Here is a 20,081-nt window from a genome sequence, read left to right as displayed (position 1 = left end):
ATGTGTGCATTTTCTAAACCATTAATTTGGAAGAATATTCTTTTATTTTAGCTGCAGACTACTGTAGGTATAGCACCAAAAAGAAAGATGCACATAGAAGAGGAATACAAGGCACACAGAAACGTCTCAGAAAAGGTTTGCTTTCCTAATTGATCCAAGCCATATGAAAGGATGAGAAAAGACTTTATGGTTGTGCAACACACTGAAATAAAAAACAGGTTAAAAAGTGGGATCACATAAAAGCAGCTTGGTTAAAGTCTTGATCAAAAGCCACGTGAAGGAAGCAGACAAAAGGAAGGTAATGCTTGAAGGTGGAGGAATACTCTAGTAACAGCAACAGATAAAGCTCTGAAGGAAAAAACCATTTTGGCAACAAAATTATTTTTAAGACTAAGCTGCCACTGCTTTAGAATTTTTTTAAGGAAAAATCCCAAGTAATTCTTGTTAGTAAGAGCACCAATGATTTTATCAGATAAATTCTGTACCTGAAACAGCAGCAATCAGTTTGCAAACTAACTCGCTTTAAAGCTGGAATCCAACAAATGTGCTAGATACTTCTGAATGTCCTCTGATCCACCCTGTAAATCATTATTGCTAACAAAAAAGGAGGAAAAACAAACACTTTTATTACCTGATTTCCAAAGAGATTGAAACCATTAATTGCTTCTAAAGCGGCTTTTGCCAGCCCCACGGAGCTGAGGAGAAAACAAAACAAAAACACAGAGATATCACAATTCAAGCCCAGGCTAAAACTTCACACACTTCACAGATTTCAGTGCCATGATCTTTTCTTGATTTGCATTTTGTGCTTAACCTTAATGTTAATAAAATGATGAAGCAGCAGATTTGGGGTTGTTTTGGTGGTAGGTTGTTTTTTCTTTTCTCTGAAATACTACTCAGCATTTTTATTTGCCTTCAAATGTCAGAGACCATCTGAAAAAAGCACTTCTGTTCTCACCTTGCTATCAGACATCTGGCATTACGTATTTCAAGGTCTTGCTAATAGCGTACAGACAGAGGATTTACTTCAGCACAATTTTTCAAACCAGCTCTCAAGCATTAAATTTCAAAAGACTGATTTCTAGCTTTCAATATAATAAAAGAACTCATCAATCCAGATTCATAAGAGAAGGATTTTCCAATGTCAACTATATAGAACCACATTTTTATTTCACCCCATCACGAAGAAAACAGGACCCAGATATTCTATCAACAAGACTTCAAGTTAGCACTCACACTTAAAGACATTATGGACTAAAATCACTAATAACTATACAATTTAAAAATCAAATTCTATATTAAAATTGTTTATTAACGATCATGTAAATTCTACAGTACAAATAAAAATATACATTTTAACAAAGTCTTTTCATTAAAAAAAGTGTAGTTTTCTATTTTCCTTGTGAGTACTTAAAAAAAAGTGAAGAAGCATTCTTCTCCTCTCAGTTTCACTCCTCTCTTTTTCTCAGCTTTAAAGAATATATAATTACAGAGAGGCCAATTTCACTTATGTCCATTCAACTGCAGTAAGGAACTAAAGCATTAACATACCCATAAAACACTACATTTTTTGCATGTTGATTCCAAAATTGCAGACATTATGGTCACATGGCATCCAAAAGTAAAATGTTACATGAGCTATTTCCTGAAAGTCCCAGTGTAGCAGTCCCAGGTTTCTGACAGTTCTATCGAATGCAAACACTCCAGGTGGGGAAAGGCCTTTGCTCTGCTCACTCAGTGGTTACAGACAAGTGTACGACCTGGAATTACTCCAGAGGCCCAGCTAATTAAACAAACACCTCTTACATTCTCTTAGGCAGTCTGGTAAAACAGATTCAGAGCATCCAGTGAAACAAAGCATGGTTTATTTTGTTTATAAAAATAATTAATGAAACACTGAGTTATAGTAAATACTCAGATAATAAGCACTAACAATTCCCAACTTCTACAGAAGAGGAGTTGTGACTGTATTGACAAACAACTTCATCACTCAGCATCCCCCCCCCCCCAAAAAATTTACAAGAATCAAATTGGCAGAAATCTGCAAACAGGGACTGTGCTTCAATCTTTATTTTTCTATACTCCATGCAGCACTCTGAGATGGAAGCAAACATTTTACCTTACTGTAAATAAACTGATTTTTACTATCTATTAATGCAAAAAATATGAAATTTCTAACTAACCCAAAATATGAAATTACTAACTAACCCATATTTTAAATATGGGGTCTAATTATGATTACACAGAAAATATTGAAAATAATGAAAAAAAATTAGTGCAGTTACAGGATTTGTTTTTTTAAGTATTACTTTACCTGTATTCATTCTAATATTAGAAATACTTTAGACTGATTTCACACTTTATCATTTATAAACCTCCATGTTCCTTTCTGAAACACTGCCAGAAATAATACTCCTGGGTGTCAGTTCTAATTGGTGCAACAAGAGAAAGCTGACCAGCTTAACCACAGCCTGCTCTGAGCAGCTGCCTCACTTCGGTGTCTTCTGATGCTGAAAGCTTTTAGAGCTGGAGAATGAGATGAAGAAATAAACTGAACTCAGAAGAGCTGTGAATGTAATTATTTTTCTGGCTTTGTTTCAAATACCAAAAAACAATGTAATTGTTCTAAAAAATTGCTCTATTCTAATTATCACCTAATAATTAATCAAAAAAATTGACATGATGACTCAGAACAGAACTTTTCAGAGGAATTAATATTATTATCAAACTGCATATACAGAAGATGAAAATCAGAGAAATCCTGCACACTGGAGGCTGCATCACATGTTAAAATCTCATATTTCCCTTTCAAGTAACAGTACTAATACCAACATTACACATTTTCAGAGTGAGAAAAAAGTTACTGATAAAAGGTAGAGAAGTAATAAATGTTCAACTGGTATTCAGATAACATAAAACTACTTAATCTGTCTACAAAATAGGATGATACTGCTTGAGAGAAGTTCAAGGCAAATATGTATAGCTTCCTTGAAATCATCTCTACTTTGCAGACTCAGTCATTATTCTACAGTAAGAATAATTTAATAATTACTGTGATTGATCGCCATTTTTCTACCTCTAGTTATTGAAAGCCCATGGAGACTCCACTACTGTCACAATTACTTGCAAGTGACCATATAAATGTCCCAACATTGTCAATCACTCCCTTAACCACAGACACAAGTACTACTTGGGTTATCAAAAGTTTTATGGGTAAATGACAGGAGGAAGTAACTTTGAAAGAAAAAAAGAAGTCTGTGAACAGCCTTTGTATCAAGTGTGTCTTTAGAAGAGTGACCAATCACACAGCACAGCGCCCTTCAGGACTGTGATCACACTTCACACTCATTTCATTCCTACTGATTCATGCCCTCCTGTTGGGCAAATTACTGAAGAGGTTTTACAATAAACATTATGCTCATGTCTTTGTATAGAAAATACATTCCTCATACTCTACAATTTAGTAACAAAAGAAATGGAGTGTCATAACAAAATGAATTAATGGCAAAATGTATTTAATAAATACATTCCTCCTCATTAAGCCACTATGAACACACTGTACCAACTTGTGGGACTCTGCCTGGAGAAAAAGGTGCTTACTTGGAGATGGTCCCAAAACAAAACCTAACCCAAACCCTCTTGAAATATTCCTGTGAAAATTTCAGAGGATCAGTAAGTCATTGGCTGGAAGGGACATACTGAACTCATCTAGCCCTACAAAGCCATAACCAAGACCAATTTAAGTAAACCACAGTCTCAACTAGACAAGTCTCAAAAACCTCAAAGAATGGAGGTTCTGTTTTGAGTATCCTGTTCTTTCCTTCACTGTGCTTCAAATGAAAAGGTTTCTCCTTGATTTCCCCACTGAACCTCACCAGGTGCAATCCTTAGACCTTACTGGAGCCACCAATTATTTTAATGTGTCAAGGATTATCAAAAGCAATCCTGCAATCATAATGCTATGGGTAACATTTGACCATGAGCCATATTTAGGGCAGGGGAAGATAAGACTAACCTAGAGAAACCACTTACAGCTTGCTAAAAGAAGTTTAGTAAATGCACTAAAACAACATTCCTAATTCCCACTAACTTTTAATTGTTAGATTCACCCCCTCAGTAAAATACTTGAGGGCAAACACTAAAATTCGCATATTCTTAGCAAATATAAATCAAAATACACCTTCAAGTATATCTACCCTTAATCCTCCTCCCATTCAATTTCTTGCCTCCATCCGAGTGCTGTGCATTTCAACTGCCATATCAAACACCACAGAGGATGTGAAAAATAAGCAAACAAAAAAAGATTTCTATATCACTAATAATTTTGTAACTATATAACCCAAAATGAACAAGGAAGGACAGCACTATAGCAATGTAACACCTGCACTCCAGAGAAGAGCAAGACCGAGGCTCTGCAGTCCCGCATTCAGAATATGAGGATGCTGCACTTTGGCAATTTCCTCATTCTCACAGCGCATATGGGAGGCGTCAGAGGCAGTTTGCACAGGTACTCAGCAGATGCCTGCAGAGCAGCTTGATCAAATGGTTACAGGACAAATTTTTCTGAAGTTCAGCCGTATGGGAAGGGATCACACTACAATAAAATCTTGCCTTTGAACCAATAAAAGACATCAATTTACATACATCAGTGAAGACCTGCTCCACAGAGTGTTTTGCTATTTATCATTTATTAGAAGTGTTTGGAGCTGTACTAAGAGAGAATACCGAGGCTGTGAAGGCTTAAAATATCTGCATCTTTTATCATGGGCCATAATGTGCAGCTATTATTCACAGACTTCCAATTGTATAATATCCTCTTGGAAAAGAAAGCCTCTTTCAATAAAAGACAAGAATTCCCTACTCATTCTGAAAGCAAACACAGCCTGTATGGAGATTTCCAGCAGAGGCTTTAAGGGTCAGGAGTGCTGACCCTGAAGAGACCACTTTGGGGTCCAAAACCACAGAAGATACACAACGAACGTCATTTGTGAGTAGACCTGATACTCGTAATTGCTTCACCAATCTAAAACAAAAATGTTTTTATAGCTCTCTTTGGTAGATACGATGGGAACATAAAGTATAAAGAGTATTTCAGTGTACCCAGGGCTTTCCTCAATAATATCTAAATATGTCTTTTGATGCATGTTTCCCGTCCATTTTTCCTGATTTATGAGAACAAGGGAAATTGCCTACCAGCTTTCTACAATAAAGCACAGTACCCAGACATAGACAAAGAAAGATAAATAGGGGCAATACCTGTTTCTGATGACCAAAGTCTACTTCTTAAATTAGGATCAAGCTCTGTGCTTCCCTTTGTGCTAGCTCAATGATCTGTTAGATTGGCCCAGTCCATCTCACAAAACTTTACCCTTAAAAAATCCAACTTATAAATGTCAGTCTAGATTAATACAAAACAACATGCCCATTTCCATCTGCTTAAAAGATGCTCAGTTTTCCCTGGAGGAAATTCACATACTGAATAACCAGAATGCTGCAAACAACAGCAGGCACGGGAGCTTCAGTGTTCCTTTTGCACATTTCTATGAGATGAGATGTGGAAAGAAGCATTCGATTCTCTATGTGAATGCTCATGTAGTCTGGCATTTGACAATTCTGCGGACACAGTCGGAGAAAACAAAACCAGCAAAGTAATAAAGCAGATTATATAACAACAACTTGGATTTTTTAGCTGTCATATTGATACAAATGTTCTATAAAAGCCCTGAAAAAATGGACTAAATTAAGAGTTTTGCTGCAATAACATGTAACTATACCTACAGGTTAAAATATATATGCCTGCATGTGGCCTAAAAAAAAAATTCATTCTCAAATGACACCACAGATTTGTTTGACAATATTGAAGACTGGAAGAAACGTGTATTCTTTGCAAGCCCTTGATAATTAGGATGGTCAACAGTGTTTTAAAAATCCTGAGATATCCGATCCATATCCATTTTTATGATTAATAAAACCTCAGAAGTCACAAAGTGAAGAAAACAATAGTAACACTAGAAAAATCAAGTTGTCAGATGACAGATTTGATCCTTCAAGGCAGACAGCACATGAGCAATTCCAGTGAGGTGAGCAGGACCACTCCAGCATTAAAATGCTACCAGCATTGCTCCCTGTCTCCTGGGACAGGGCTCAGAACTCGCAGCATGTGGAGAACCTGGAAAAGCGTTTGGCACTAGGCTGCTCTCCAGTGTCCAGCATCTTCCTCCCACCACGGTGGAGATGAGAAAATCTCAACTCATAATTCAACGCCTTTTTAAAGCAGGATATTCCTAACCAGTTTTGTAAATCCGATTCCAATCCCATTGCACATGCCTCAAGACCCTGAGCTGTTCTGAACACAATTTTCAGAATTATATACATGCAGCTGCACATAATTATTGGAATTTGAATATTCAAACAGCTAAGCATCCATGTGGTTATTTCAGCATGCACATCATGATGAAATGATCTTCACATTTTCCCAAAATACATCCCTCAGTCTTTAGAGAACCTTAATTTAGTTCAAACAGTATTTTCATGCATTATTATTTTTAGCTCACCCCATGAATCCATTTTATTCATTTACTTGCTTTGACTAAAAGAGCTACATTTGCTCACCTACCTTGAGTGCAGCTCTGGACTGCCATTGTTGTATTTACTGCCTCTTTCCCAGACACCAAAATCTGGCACACGATAGGCTCTCTCCACACAAAACACAAGATTTTGGATAAAGGAAACCTGTAGGAAAGAAAAGTGACTGAAGGAAAATGAAAGCATATTTTTTCTGTTTTATCCAAAAGATGAAGTTGCTATCCCTTGTAACTGTTCTTTCCACCCTTTTCTGACTGAACCCAAAGAATGATGTTCCCAAGTTCAATTATTTTCTTTAAAACCAGTTCTTAATCACAGTATGTTAAGAGCTCTCCCAACTGAGGTGTCAATGTGAATTTACAAAGAAGTTCCAACAAAGGCAGGGATAAAAATGATTTCATATTCAAGACACATATTTGAAGAGCTCCAAAAAGGTGGTGTTTTGATCTTTTCAAGAAGATTTCTCCTAACAACATCAGAAACCAAAACAAAATTACAACACAAAAATCTTGGTGCTTTTTCTTAATTAATTTTAGAGAATTGATATGCTAAAATTTTATTAAATTAGCTCCAGATAATACATATTTATGCAGATTCAAACACACTCTTTTATAAACATAAATTAAAATCTATACCAATTTATTGTAATTAAAATCTCTTCTTGGACCAACACATTTCAACTGAATACCAAAGTACTGAAGGGTATTTTAAGGTATTTAAGGTGTGTTCAGCTATAGCTGGGAACTTATTTAAGCAGATATTTGTTCCTGATTTACACTGTTGAAAGACATATTTGGAGTTGCTTGACCGTAGAAAAATGAAATTGAGCGTAAGTTTTATGGTTCACTTTAAAGAGTCCACAGATTAGAGCTTAGAGAAAATTTAACCACAAGCACGAGATTTACACTGGTTCACCCCCAAAGCAGGGATTCCATTCCCTCCCATCCAAATTATTCTAGGGAACTGTGGAAAGGAAAATATTGCAATGGCTATAAACACAACCATATTGGGGAACTACAGAGAAAGAGCCACTATGCTACAATCAAGTGATTTTTTTTTTTTAATGACTACACTGAAAGGTACTTGCTTCTATTTTAAGTTACCTGTATATACCTCTGTTTTGTCTTTTTTCTCCATTTTTTTTTAAATTTAAAAAATTTACTATTTCAGATACACTCTTTATGCCAATACCAGTCCAGCAGCAACATTATAATTCTAGACACACTTGTTTCTCTCTGTATATAGTATGCCTCTGCTAAAATTTCACCATGGGGTGCCCATGTACAATTATCTGCACACTAAATCTTTTCATAGCTACTACTTTCAAGAAAACCCTGTCTTACTCTTCAGCTATGCCCAGTATATTCATCCCTGTAATTTAGCACTTGGTTGTATTAAAATGAACTTTCTCTGAATGATGCCAGAAGACCCAGGGATTAAAAGTGTGGACTTTCCCACATCTATCAGTAACTGAAATTTATATGAAGAGCAAATAGCACCACATAGAAATATATAACCTTACTGATTACTTTTTACCAGTGATGGTGTTTGGAACACAGGAAAAAAATTGTCAATTACAGACATTTTATGACACTAACTAGGGTTTCCAAACAGCAGATTTACAGCAAAAAAGCCATCAAATAGCTTGTTGCAAACCAAAATCTTCAGAGAACAAATCATTCATATGACAGGCATGTAAATGTTATAACCAGACCAATGCTATGGCACTTACAGAAATTATGGGTTGTGTGTTAAGCTTATTTATGCAAAGTTGAGCATGTGGAGATGGAAGTGTTATAAAGAGCACACACAGAGCACGGATAACTGCAAATACTCATGGTGCTGGTTAATGTGTGGCTAACTGCTCTCATTCACTCACTCACACAAAGATACACTGTTATCTTTGCTGTGGATGCAAAGATGCAATTAAATTAATTTTCCACTGCCAACAGATGAACCAGAGGGTAACTCGGTGACAGCTGCCACGCCTGCCATGGAGAGGCAGCATTGCCTCTGAAGCCAAGGGCTCTGTGTACAAACATTCCCACAGCTGGTTTGGCAAACAGCACCCATCTGCCAGCACCTTGCACCGCGCCAGCACCGCTGCTCTGCAAGGGAAGGCCTGGATCCAGCCCTCCATGGTGGCACTGGGGAGGGACACCCAACTGCAGGTTTGGGCAGCAGAGTGCCACATCCCCACTGCCACATCCTCTAGACACACGGGAAACCTTGGACATTTCATCATTATGTGGTGTTAACAGGATCTGACAATTGCTGAAGCCACGCAGAGACCAACAGAACATGCAGGTCTGTGGTAAAAAAAATCTATGAATCTCCATAGTGCAGAGATTTAGACGGGACAGCTGCTAGGAAGATGACATCCTGGCAAGGAAGTGGAGAAGATCCACTGACTGGAGTCTATAAACGTGCACTTTTTCTGCAGAATCTGTAATTAAATGCAAACATCTGGAGGATAACATAAATTATATATCAAGCTAATTAAATACTTAATTATATACATTTGCCTCCTCACAGATATAAAGGCAATTCAGAGGAAATAATACAGACCTATCATATGATCTAAGAAAGAAAGAAAGAAAGAAGACATATTGCAATATTTAGTTTTCTAATTATCTAAAAAAAATCATTACTGAATATATATGTTTTAGAAAAATAATGCAAATTCACTATTACTGGAAAAATCTCCCTTTCTTTAATGGTAGTACTGCAAGCACATTTAAGCTTTTTAAGGCAATACAGCAGCAACTATCAAACAGAACAGAGTAAATTTAAACAAATCCAGATTAAGAAAATTGGAGAAAAAAAGAATTAAAAAAGTATATATATACACATCTGTGCTTTCCATTCCAGTTTCAAAACATAACCTCATTTCAGAGCAGGCCAGCAGGTTGTCCTGACATGACTTGTACTCAAGCCAAGGCTATTATTATCTTATTTACAGAAGAGTTAACACTCTCTACAAACATCTCTTACTAAGACATAAAATTGTTTTATTTTCAATTAAAGATACAGCAAAACTTCTTAACACTCATACACTTACATTTGAAGGTAAAGTCCTTCAGGCTTCCCTGAAAATTAACCCCATTATTTATTATATTGAATTTCCACTGGACAGGATGCACTGACAGAGTTTGAAATAATATGAAAAATTAGAACAATGTAAGTAGAAGTTAATAATCCTAACAGACCTTTTAACTCTTGACTTTGTAGCTATCAGAAACAGCAGAGAACTACAAAAGTTTCGATGTCATGTTACATTTACTCTTTGCACATCGAACACTTTTTTAGCTATTATTTTATTATCCATTCATTCCATTACTTTTTCTGAGTTCCACTCAAATCATAGAATACCTGCAGTGTATTTTCAGGACAATTACTTTACAGCTGGTAATGAAATAAAAACAAGAAAAAACACAATTTGAGGCATGTTTTAGGATGGGAAATCGATTTGTACCTCATCTGTGTTGTAGATAATCTGCAGCCCCGAAGAGATCATCTCAACCAAATAGAGGAGAAACAACGACACAGCATTGATCTGAAGTAATTAAACACAGAAAGGAAACTATAATTAACTTTCTGTTTATTGGAGTCATGTAAACAAACTAAACATGGTATAATTCACTAACAAAGATGGTCCCACTGTAACCCACTTCTGCTCCTTCAAAAATTCTGGATCTAATGATGTGGAAATGATCAATAGGAAAAGATGGCACAAACAGTCATTGTCCTCTAAAACTTCTGATGCTTTATGATTTTTTAATTTCAAACTGTGCTAGGAAAAGGTTTTCCCTTAGGCACACTGCTTTGACCCCTAGGTAATCACTTTAGTCACAAGCTGGTTTTGTGCTTCCATATATGACAATTTACTAGCAAGTAGGTTACCAGAAAGGCAAGCAGTATATTGAATAGTGCACAGCACACCTAGAAAGCAAATCACTTCAGCCCTAGTGGGAATTGTGGTGTTATCAGCTGACAGGAGGAGAATTACAACATTTAGGTATTATCAGATATGTGAAAAACTAATTTTTTTTTGTACCCATCCACAGCACATATTGTTAACAGTAATTACCTTCAGCAGCTGTACAGATGTGCATCATAATGCCAATTCACTGAGTAATCAAAGGCAACTGCTGATTGGGTTTTTTATTACGGAATTTTACTATAATTGAGAATTTATATAACTCCAATAGAGAAAGTAAGTTTAGCACAGTATGAGGTATAAACCACAATCTCATCATATGGAATTTAGAGAAACCATCTAGAACAAAAAAGTGGATTCTTATCTGGAGCACAGCAGATCAAAAATTAGGTCCAAGTTCTAAAAATCCGTAAGTATTTAAAGACCACTGACTCCAGTGTCTTATGCAAACTGAAAAGCACCGAGTACAGCAATAAGGGCTACATAATACATTCAATTTTTTCCCAGCTAAGCCCCCTTCAGTTACTCTGTACTCTTGTCTCCACAGAGCTGAAAACCCTCTAATTTTGAGGTATGCTGATGACAGATGGGAATGTGCATTCATGTTTATGGGAAGGGTTGAGCTGCCACAAAAACCAGACTTTTAACTGTCATACAGTGCTCCCCAGGTCCCCAAATTGTCTCCTCCTGTAGATAAAACATGCCTTTTCAGGAAATTCCACTTAGAAGTCCAAAATGCTAACTTAAGGTAACTTCATAAAGCATTTTTCCCAGAACATACACTTTCTGAAAGCAGAACACTTACTGTACAAACTATTTAAGTAGTATTGTCACCATGAAATGAAATAATCATCAACCTACTGTCTCAGTTCTGATTAATTTCACTAGCAAATTTTGAGCTAAAATGACTATGCAGACTTATGGAATGCAAAATAACAAGGTCATGAAAGCAAAGGTGGGTCTGAAAGTAAAGAGAAGGGGAAATAAAAAGAGTAGATTAGAATTTAGAAAATGAGAGAAAATAAAACAATCAGTTATGCAATGAGTCTGACTAGGAACCACTATGCAAAGCAGTGAACAATTCCCAATTGGGCAAACCTGTTGTCAGTGTACATTAAATGAATGAAAATTGCTCAAAATTATGGAAAATTAAGCTGGGAATGTTAATATTAACTGTTACGATTATAATAAATCTTCCACTTTACTGACTACAACATTTTTTTGCCAGGATTATTTATTGACAGCCATCTGTTGGTCTCAAAAAGAAGCAACTTAGTAAACAACCAACCATCTACCTCTACAATCACAGTTATTTCAGTACCTTCTTGCCAAAACACACCACTGAGTTATGTTTCAAAACACTCTTGTCTTTTTCAGTAGAAGATGCAAAAGGCAACTCAGTTTTACCACATACAGCACATCTAACACAAATTAAACCAAAATGAGACAGCAGCATTACAGAAGAATGGAGACAACAATAATATTATTTAAAAAATCAGCCAAACTTGGATTTACATCTACAGGCATGTGTTACCTGAAGGTGACCATACTCCTTATGGGAGAAAACCTCATCTCCAGTGTGTGCACTGAACACAGAATGCAAACATGCAGACGGTTTGGGGTCTTGTTTAAATTTCTGAACCTAAAAGTGAATTAAAGGCAAAACATAAAAGCAAAGTGAATCATTTTAGTATGTTTAGCAAACACAAATTCATCATATACCTTATTTAAATTATTATTATTACTACCAAACTAAAACATTTCTTCGTTTGACCACTATGTAAACCTTACAATCAACAGTATCTTTTCAGAACAATTACTTTATAGCTGGCAATTAAATAAAACCAAGGTAACTCCATAACTCTTCAAGTCATGCTTTGCTCTCTGTCATAGGTTATGAGTAATGAGTATTTTGGACCAAACCATTACACTCTCCAACAAATTCTAGAATTTTCTAACCATTATTGCCAGTACCTGATCCACATTTCACAGTATTTTCAACACTGATGCTACCTTCATGAGATTTTCTTCTCTACCAACAAAACATACAGCACGTGCCTCAGAACAAGCAAACAAATACTGTATTGTGGAGTTGTCACATCCGCTCCACAAATACATTAAATACACTTCAGGTCAGAACTCATATGTTCATTGGCAATAGAACACAACATCTGCAATTTTTGTTACAAGCAGCAGAATCTGCTCAGGTCATGTCTTGGGCATATATAATCCATATTATTAAAAAATATCTTCCTTTTAGATGAGGCCATACACAGTCACTCAGAATAAAGTCCAGCTTGACTTCTGTCTGTTAGGTACCAGAAATCATTTATTACTACACTGTAGGAAGAGAAAAGCATCTGTAGTAAACAAGGCAAAACCAGACAAGCAGTGTGCCAGCAGTGTGACACCTCTGTTAATTTAACACTCATTATTCAGATCTGCACTCATCCCCAAAACAAACAACTGTACATCAAAGAGAAAAACAACAGCTCAAATGTAACAAGATCAATTTAGGTCAAGATTATTTAAAGATGTGAGACTCTCAAGAAACAATCCAACCCCCCAGAAAACATATGTCAGCATAAATACAACTGGCAATACAATACTTGCTTATTATTATTGTTACCTGTGGACTTCCCATTTCAGTTTGTGTGCTCAGCTGTAATGGAAGCTATGGGCTTCATGAAAACTATTTCTAATAATACAGTTAAAAGTCAGTGACCTGAAACTTCAAATAACCACATGGAATATATATACTTAACTACTTCTAGATCTGCTGCTAACCACTATGCAAAATTAATCCACCACACCTAAATTTTGATAAGGAGAAGGCCTGAATATTTAGAGTATACTCACAAGAGAATTATGGGCTGAATAAATCAACTGTATTGCAACACAAATAAATTACTCTGTTTCCCCACTCATTTTGGAAACATGTGCCTTTGTGAACTTAAGTCATTAAGTAATATACTGCTGGGAAATGTCTGCTAAAGAAACCAAGCAAAGCAATCAAAATTATCAGCTAGGTAAGGAGAAGAACTGCAAACACAATAACCAAGATAACAGTGCAAAGAAAACCCTCCAGCCTCAACAAAAATCTTTCCATTTAATCACTAAAAAGACATAAAACCCCCCACAACTACCAGTGGTGTAATATTTAAATGGGACAAATAACTGCAAAATGAACACAAAGAAGTTTCAAGCGTACACTGCACTTTCCTTCCCAAAATGCTCCTGTCTTCTATTCCCTAAAATAATGCTGTGACCTGACAACAATAAAGCAGCTGTTCTGAGCTGGGGCACACGGAAACACTGAATTTGATCTCTATTTAGCAGTTAGTTTTCCCAGTTTAATTAATCCCTTCGAATGAGGCGAGTGCTCACGTCTGCCACGCAGTTTTACCTTATCGGCCTGGCGCATGTAGCAGTAGAGAATTCCTCTCATGCACTTTATAGCAGAATGCTCCAGCTCATGAGTCCGCCCCTTGTCATCATCAATACGCCTGGGTGAGAGAGATAACTCATAAAACAAATTGCAAATGCATTGAGGGGGGGGAAGAAAAAAGGAGACATTAATGATTTGGAATATTAAGTATTTAACTAATGTTGCTGCATAGTGGTGCCCTCACTCATATCAACGTATTTACTGCTCTGGTCATCCTTTCTTATTAAAAGCAATAATAAAAAAGGGGGTTTTTATGCGACTTACACAAGCATTCATATTTCAAAATTTAAGAATTAAAAAAAATTCTTCCTGATATTATAACATCCAGTCTCTTGCAAGTAAATTATTCTTAGTGCCTGCAACAAGCCTGCCAATGCCCTGAACTCTCCTACTAGATTTAAAACAAGCAGTATCCGTTGAGTACAATCTGCCAGAAGAACCTCTATTTTTAGTAGCATGCATTAATTCCTCTGTAACAAATACTGGTACCAATTACATTATATGAAAACATGTTTACTTACCAAAAGTAGAGTGACATTTTTAACCTAGCACCTTCATAAATATTTTTATTGAGATTTGGAAACACACCATTCTCTACAGGTTTACAAATGTACTTTTGATAAACTTCCATCTTTTAAAACTTTCCCAGGGACCTGAATAAGAGAGGGAATGTAACTTGGCAGAGACACGAGTGTAGAAGTTATTCACCTGTAAGCAAGGGCCAATGCCCAGGCACAGGCAGCACAGTAAAGGCTGTCGTGGACTTTTGCCTTTTGGTTATCCCCGTAAGTCTTGGTAGGGAACAGACCTGTGGTTGGGCTTTGATGGAGCAGCAACGTTGATTTAACTGGAAGAAGGAAAAATAAAAAGGTTGTTAGCAACATTTGTATTTCTTCCCATTTCTGAACAGATTTTCAGGAATAGATCAAGGTGTGAACAACCTGTTAGAACATACACGAGATAAAATAAGAGAAAGAAAGGTAAGGAAAAACACACACAAAATTTGTTACATTGTTTTTACAGTCAAATTAGACCTTTTTACACAAAACCCCAGCAGAATTCAAAACTATTTCTGTGACTCTGTTCTAGCACAACCCACTTTGTACAGAATTCCTACAAAGCAACCCAGTAACTTCCTTTCTATGCAAACAGAAGTAAAAAGTGACTACATTATGTCAACTGCCCCCCCAGTCAGTTAAATGCTTAAACTCTCCAGAACTCTACATTCATAATAATTACATTTTTAATTCAGGCCAGACAACTGCATCAATATTTATAAAAGTAGAAAGGAGTAAGTGAGGAAAAGGACAACTACAATTACTTAAGTCAGTACCTTGATACAAAAACAGAGTAAGACAGGAATTTTCAAGATGCTAAAACTGAGTTCAGAAAAATACTAAATATTCTTTTAATTCTTTTTGTACTTCAATATTTTGCATTTGGGGAACTGTTTTTTCATAAGGCTATATAATAACCAGAATGCTACAAGACTGAAACTGGGCTTAATGCCCTCAAATGTGACCTTTCTAACAATAATCTGTTCAGCATAAGACAGGAAAGCAGGGTTTTTTTCCACAGATTGTTATCAAGCATCAATTTTATGAAGGCCTCTTTATTGTCCCTGTGGAATACTTAGAAACGAAGTATTTAAAATGAAAATTACAAGGTTTTACAGTTCTTTGCATTATATTCTTCCGTGTCTTGATACCCTATAACAAAAACTTTGATAAAATATGACCTGAAAAGGTCAATATAGACTATTATAAATGAAGCATAAATTCAGTAGTAGATTTTTACTGTAGCAGCAGCATAATTGCCTGAGATAAATAGCAAGCACCATCACAGATTTCTTGCTGCCAAGTATTAAAAAAGCAAATTGAACATCTCCTTTGTAAGAGAGCTAAAAGCAATGCATCTAAAAAAGCAACACATCTATGGATAAACCAGGTACAACTGAGATTTCACTTCAAAAAGCCATTTGAATGGAGTCTCATCCCACATTTTTAGAGTGATGGGAAAATTGTTTCTATTCTATACCCCCACCTGAGTAAAAATTAAATTTTAAACTGTCAGTTGCACAGCCATTAAGCAACCCTGATTTTAGAATACAGGCAGGACTTCATTATAACACAAACATACTAAAACCCAAAACAATCTAACAAGAAGCAATCATTGCTTCTTGAATGGTTTTGGCGTAAAATAGCCTCATAATGAAAAGAAAAGCACTAAAGTTGGCTTGAAATTAGCTAACAAATTAAATTTCAACACAAAAATACATTATGGCACCATTAATAACAAAAAAGAACTTCTAACTGATCACCTACCAAACTGCTCCAAGTCTTACAAGAAAGCTTTTGTCCATTTAAATTTTTCCTCAGCTGTATCTGGTCAATGCTCCAACCCTAAGCTACCCCTTTATGCAAAATAATACTAATTTCAGTCTTACAGCTGGACTGGATTTTCAATAGACATTTTGATTTTCAGCAAGAAGTGTAACTCAGCCCTGCTCTTTGCACTTTCCAAACTTCCAGCAGAAGTTTAGGAAACTATCTTTAAGTAGGAATAACGTAGCACCGGTATTTATCATGCAAATATCAATTCTAACTCACATCCAGGTTAGTTCAAGCATTATTAACTTACCAATTCTATAGTAATGATTTAATTTATCCCACAGAGTTTCCCCCTCCGGTTTTGGAAGGTTAATACATTTAAGTGGCTCATAAATTGAACCTAAAATAAGAATAAAAAAGGAAAACCAAAATCAAGATCAGAATCAGTTTCATAATTCTAATACTGCTAAAAATTACTGCAATTGGGTATTTTTTCATGTTTGTTATACAAAAGCACAATTTACTGAACTTTAATTGAAACAAAAAAATTGTTATCTCTACAGTCTCAGAGAATTTTTTCTACAGTGCCTGTCTATACAAACCAGACCTCCATCTGTATCTCCAATGCCTCCTAGATACTCAACTACAGCAAATGCTACATAAATATATAGTTAATTATTGATGACAACCATTAAATGTTAAGAATTTTCTAGGAACATTTGCTTAGCACTCAAGTACGTTACAGAGAAAATTCCAGAAGATATGCAGAAAAAGAGAAGAGGGACAAAAGTAGACCATAGTCAATTATTATTGCCCTACCTGCCTTCTAAAATGGTGAAGATGTTCAATACTATCAGGGTTTCACCTATCCCAACCTTGTTTGTACCTACCACCAGAGTCAGCCCAGCTGATCTCATGTCAGAATAAGAGTGGCTTGTTCCCACATGCTACTAAAGCTTAAACGAGCTATTAAACAGATAAAGCCCACAAATTACCTGTATTCCAGAGAAATACAATGCTATCAATTCACCGTCTTTCATTCTCACTGTCCCACTGCTTCCCTATCTGCACCTGAGAAGTCAGTTTTATTGAGAGCTGACTTGAGCTACCTATTAAAAATTACTGGGATGAACCATTTCCAAGTTCTAATTTCAGAGTAACATCTTGCTCTCCTCCATAAATCACTTGGGCTTTATTCAGTGTTCTGGACGGCAAGATCTCCCCTAAAGCCATATGCTACCAGGAAGAATGAGAACTCCCCCTTTCCGGACTGGATGCTGCCCTTCTGAAAAGCTCAGGGAATGCAGGGCCAGGGAAGCCCAGCCAGCCAAGCAGTTCTGGCAGGACACAGTGAGTGCTCCTTTTCACACTGCCTCTTTGGCAATCCCAGCACATTCCCAAGCATCAGACATGAGATTGTCCATACACAGGACTCTCATCCCCATGAAATCAAGAAAACAAAATGAAGAAAAAGAAAAGTGTTCAAGAACGAACTGGATGTGGCACTCAGTGCCTTGTCCAGTTGCCAAGACAGTGTTTGGTCAAATGCTGGACTTGATGACCTCAGTGGTCTTTTCCAACCTAATTGAAATGTGTGTGGAATGGTGACAGAAGCTTTATTAATCAAGTCCTTTGGTGGGGAGAGAACAAAATGTCTCTTGCCCTTCAAGAATTCGAACCTCACCCAGGTTAGTCTTACCTTTGCTTTGCAAGCACAGGAGTGGAAAAATATCCACCCCTCCCTGAGCAGACCCCTGGGTGTCTGCTCTGCATGGAGGCCCTGGTGATGCTTCCCAACCCATCTGAGCTTCCCCTACAGCCTTTTCTTTCCTCTCTGGGTGAGGTTAATTTAGAAATAAAAACCTACATGTGGGAAAGGGCCTGAAAGGCAAGGACAGAGAGCCCAGTTTATTTGAGCTGCCTAAAAAAACAAAGTCAAAAGAAATGAAATTGTTCTGCAATGGAAAAGAAAAACTTGTAACATACCACAACTTTTGTCTCTTCTATTACAATAAATAAATAAATAATGAACATTCTGAACCAATTTAAATCCATTTTTCAAAGCAATTTTGTTTTTCTACTTTTAGCCTACAAATCCCTGTCCATGAGATGATTCATAATTTATAGTGTTATACAATTAATTCAGTTATCTTGCAAAAGCACACAACACAGTGAGCTGCAGTAACTGTAATTTTGTACAGTGTTGTAGTGAAAGGACAGAATACACAAAGGAAAAAAAGTCTTCAGGAAGTCAGTGCATAAAAAGCAGCAAATTTATGAGAAATTCACTTACTAGATTTTCAAAGGCAAAATTAAGATTCTACCTCTTAGATTAGCAAATTATATATCATACGCATATCCACCACCATATCTGTGTGTGAAACAGGTTCAGAATGCCCACTTCCTGCAGGCTGCTAACACACCTGAGCATCCACAGGCACACACACACACACAAGTCAAAAGTTCCTGAACTAAAATTGTTCTAATTCAAATACTTACCAGACAAACTGTGACCCTCTGTGGCCAACAGAGAAACAAAACAAAGTTATCAAGAACAAAAAGCAAACATATTCTTCTATTTCAGAGCATTTAAAGGTTTCAACTTTGTGCAGAAAGAAGATTAAACAGAATAGAGAGCATGAAAATGTCAAAACACCACCATCTACAAATTACATTATTTTAGATGTTTGAAACTTTAATAGAAATATAGTAAAACAGTCAGAGTAGACTGTTGATGGAACAGAAAGGTCAAATGAATTCTAAGTTTGAAAAACTGACAAAAAAGAAAGCTTTATGCTTTGGAAGTATTCCCTAAAATTACTCCTACTACAAGGAGGAGAACTTGCTTTAATCAAAGTTTTCCACATATTCTTCATTAATTCCTCATTAGCATCTATATAGTTTATGTTTTGCTTGGGTGTCTACAGCATTCTCCTGGAGAAATGATGTGGTAAATTACATTTCATTACTATCACAACCTAATCAAAGCAAGGAACAGTCAGGACAAATACGAAGCTGCTCCTTTCCTTGTGCTTTTGGAGTGAGCCTGTAACACAGAGGAAGCTATTTTTAGGATGGCTGGAAAAAAAGCCTGTCTACAGTCTCATCCAAAATCTATTTAAGAGTTCAGCAATATAAAAACCTGTCATAGAAAGCTATTTTCAATTACATATTTAAAATAGGTTTTCAAACTGAAAAAAAAAAATTTTAAAAATGACAACAGCAAGACTGCAGCACTCTAAACATAACAGAATGACATATGCAAATAGTACCCTGGAGGTCTCAGTTTGTATGTTAGCATCTGGAAGGAACAGAATGAGGACATTAATTTTAAATACTGTTTTTCATAAATACATCACTTTGTTGTAGCCATACAGTGTGAGTTTTATTTTGGGTAAATAAGTAGGTGTGCTAGGAAGAACATAAAAACCCATTTTGTTGATTTACTATTTCTTCTGCTGTCTAGTGGCGTAACTATCCAACATTTAAATAGGGTATATGGGAGTTCAGCTTTTTTTCCACAAAGAATGAAGTGTGCCCATTATTTCCTTACACCACAAGTGCATTGCTGCAGGCAGCACCTACTTCAAGATCAGTAAAAAACTGATAGAAAATCAAAGTGCCACTTCCTGCATTAGTATAATTAATGTCTGATAAGAGAACACTCAGAGTCTTGATCCCAAGTCCAATTAAACCCTGTTTGCCTTTAGACATTGCACTGACTAAACATCCTATATTCATAATCTGAAGGAAAACTAATCCCCTTTCATTTCCTACC

The 20,081-nt window shown here is 36.3% G+C and overlaps 1 protein-coding gene across 4 annotated transcripts in view; it reads right to left on the bottom strand.

Moving 5' to 3' along the window:
• Positions 1-20,081, bottom strand: part of PHKB (phosphorylase kinase regulatory subunit beta) — a 70,104-nt gene that overhangs the window by 44,684 nt on the left and 5,339 nt on the right. For all 4 annotated transcript variants that reach the window (XM_082289920.1, XM_082289921.1, XM_082289923.1 and 1 more), the window contains exons 2-8: positions 16,614-16,703; positions 14,682-14,820; positions 13,932-14,031; positions 12,060-12,167; positions 10,061-10,141; positions 6,617-6,732; positions 632-695 (exon numbers count right to left, since the gene is read on the bottom strand). In XM_082289920.1, coding sequence (XP_082146046.1) covers positions 632-695; positions 6,617-6,732; positions 10,061-10,141; positions 12,060-12,167; positions 13,932-14,031; positions 14,682-14,820; positions 16,614-16,703 — 698 coding nt within the window. The remainder of the gene's footprint in view (positions 1-631; positions 696-6,616; positions 6,733-10,060; positions 10,142-12,059; positions 12,168-13,931; positions 14,032-14,681; positions 14,821-16,613; positions 16,704-20,081) is intronic.

The sequence above is a fragment of the Coloeus monedula genome, assembly GCF_965178545.1.
Source record: "Coloeus monedula genome assembly, chromosome: 13".
Classification (NCBI taxonomy): domain Eukaryota; kingdom Metazoa; phylum Chordata; class Aves; order Passeriformes; family Corvidae; genus Coloeus; species Coloeus monedula.
This window is presented reverse-complemented; position numbering and strand designations above follow the sequence as displayed.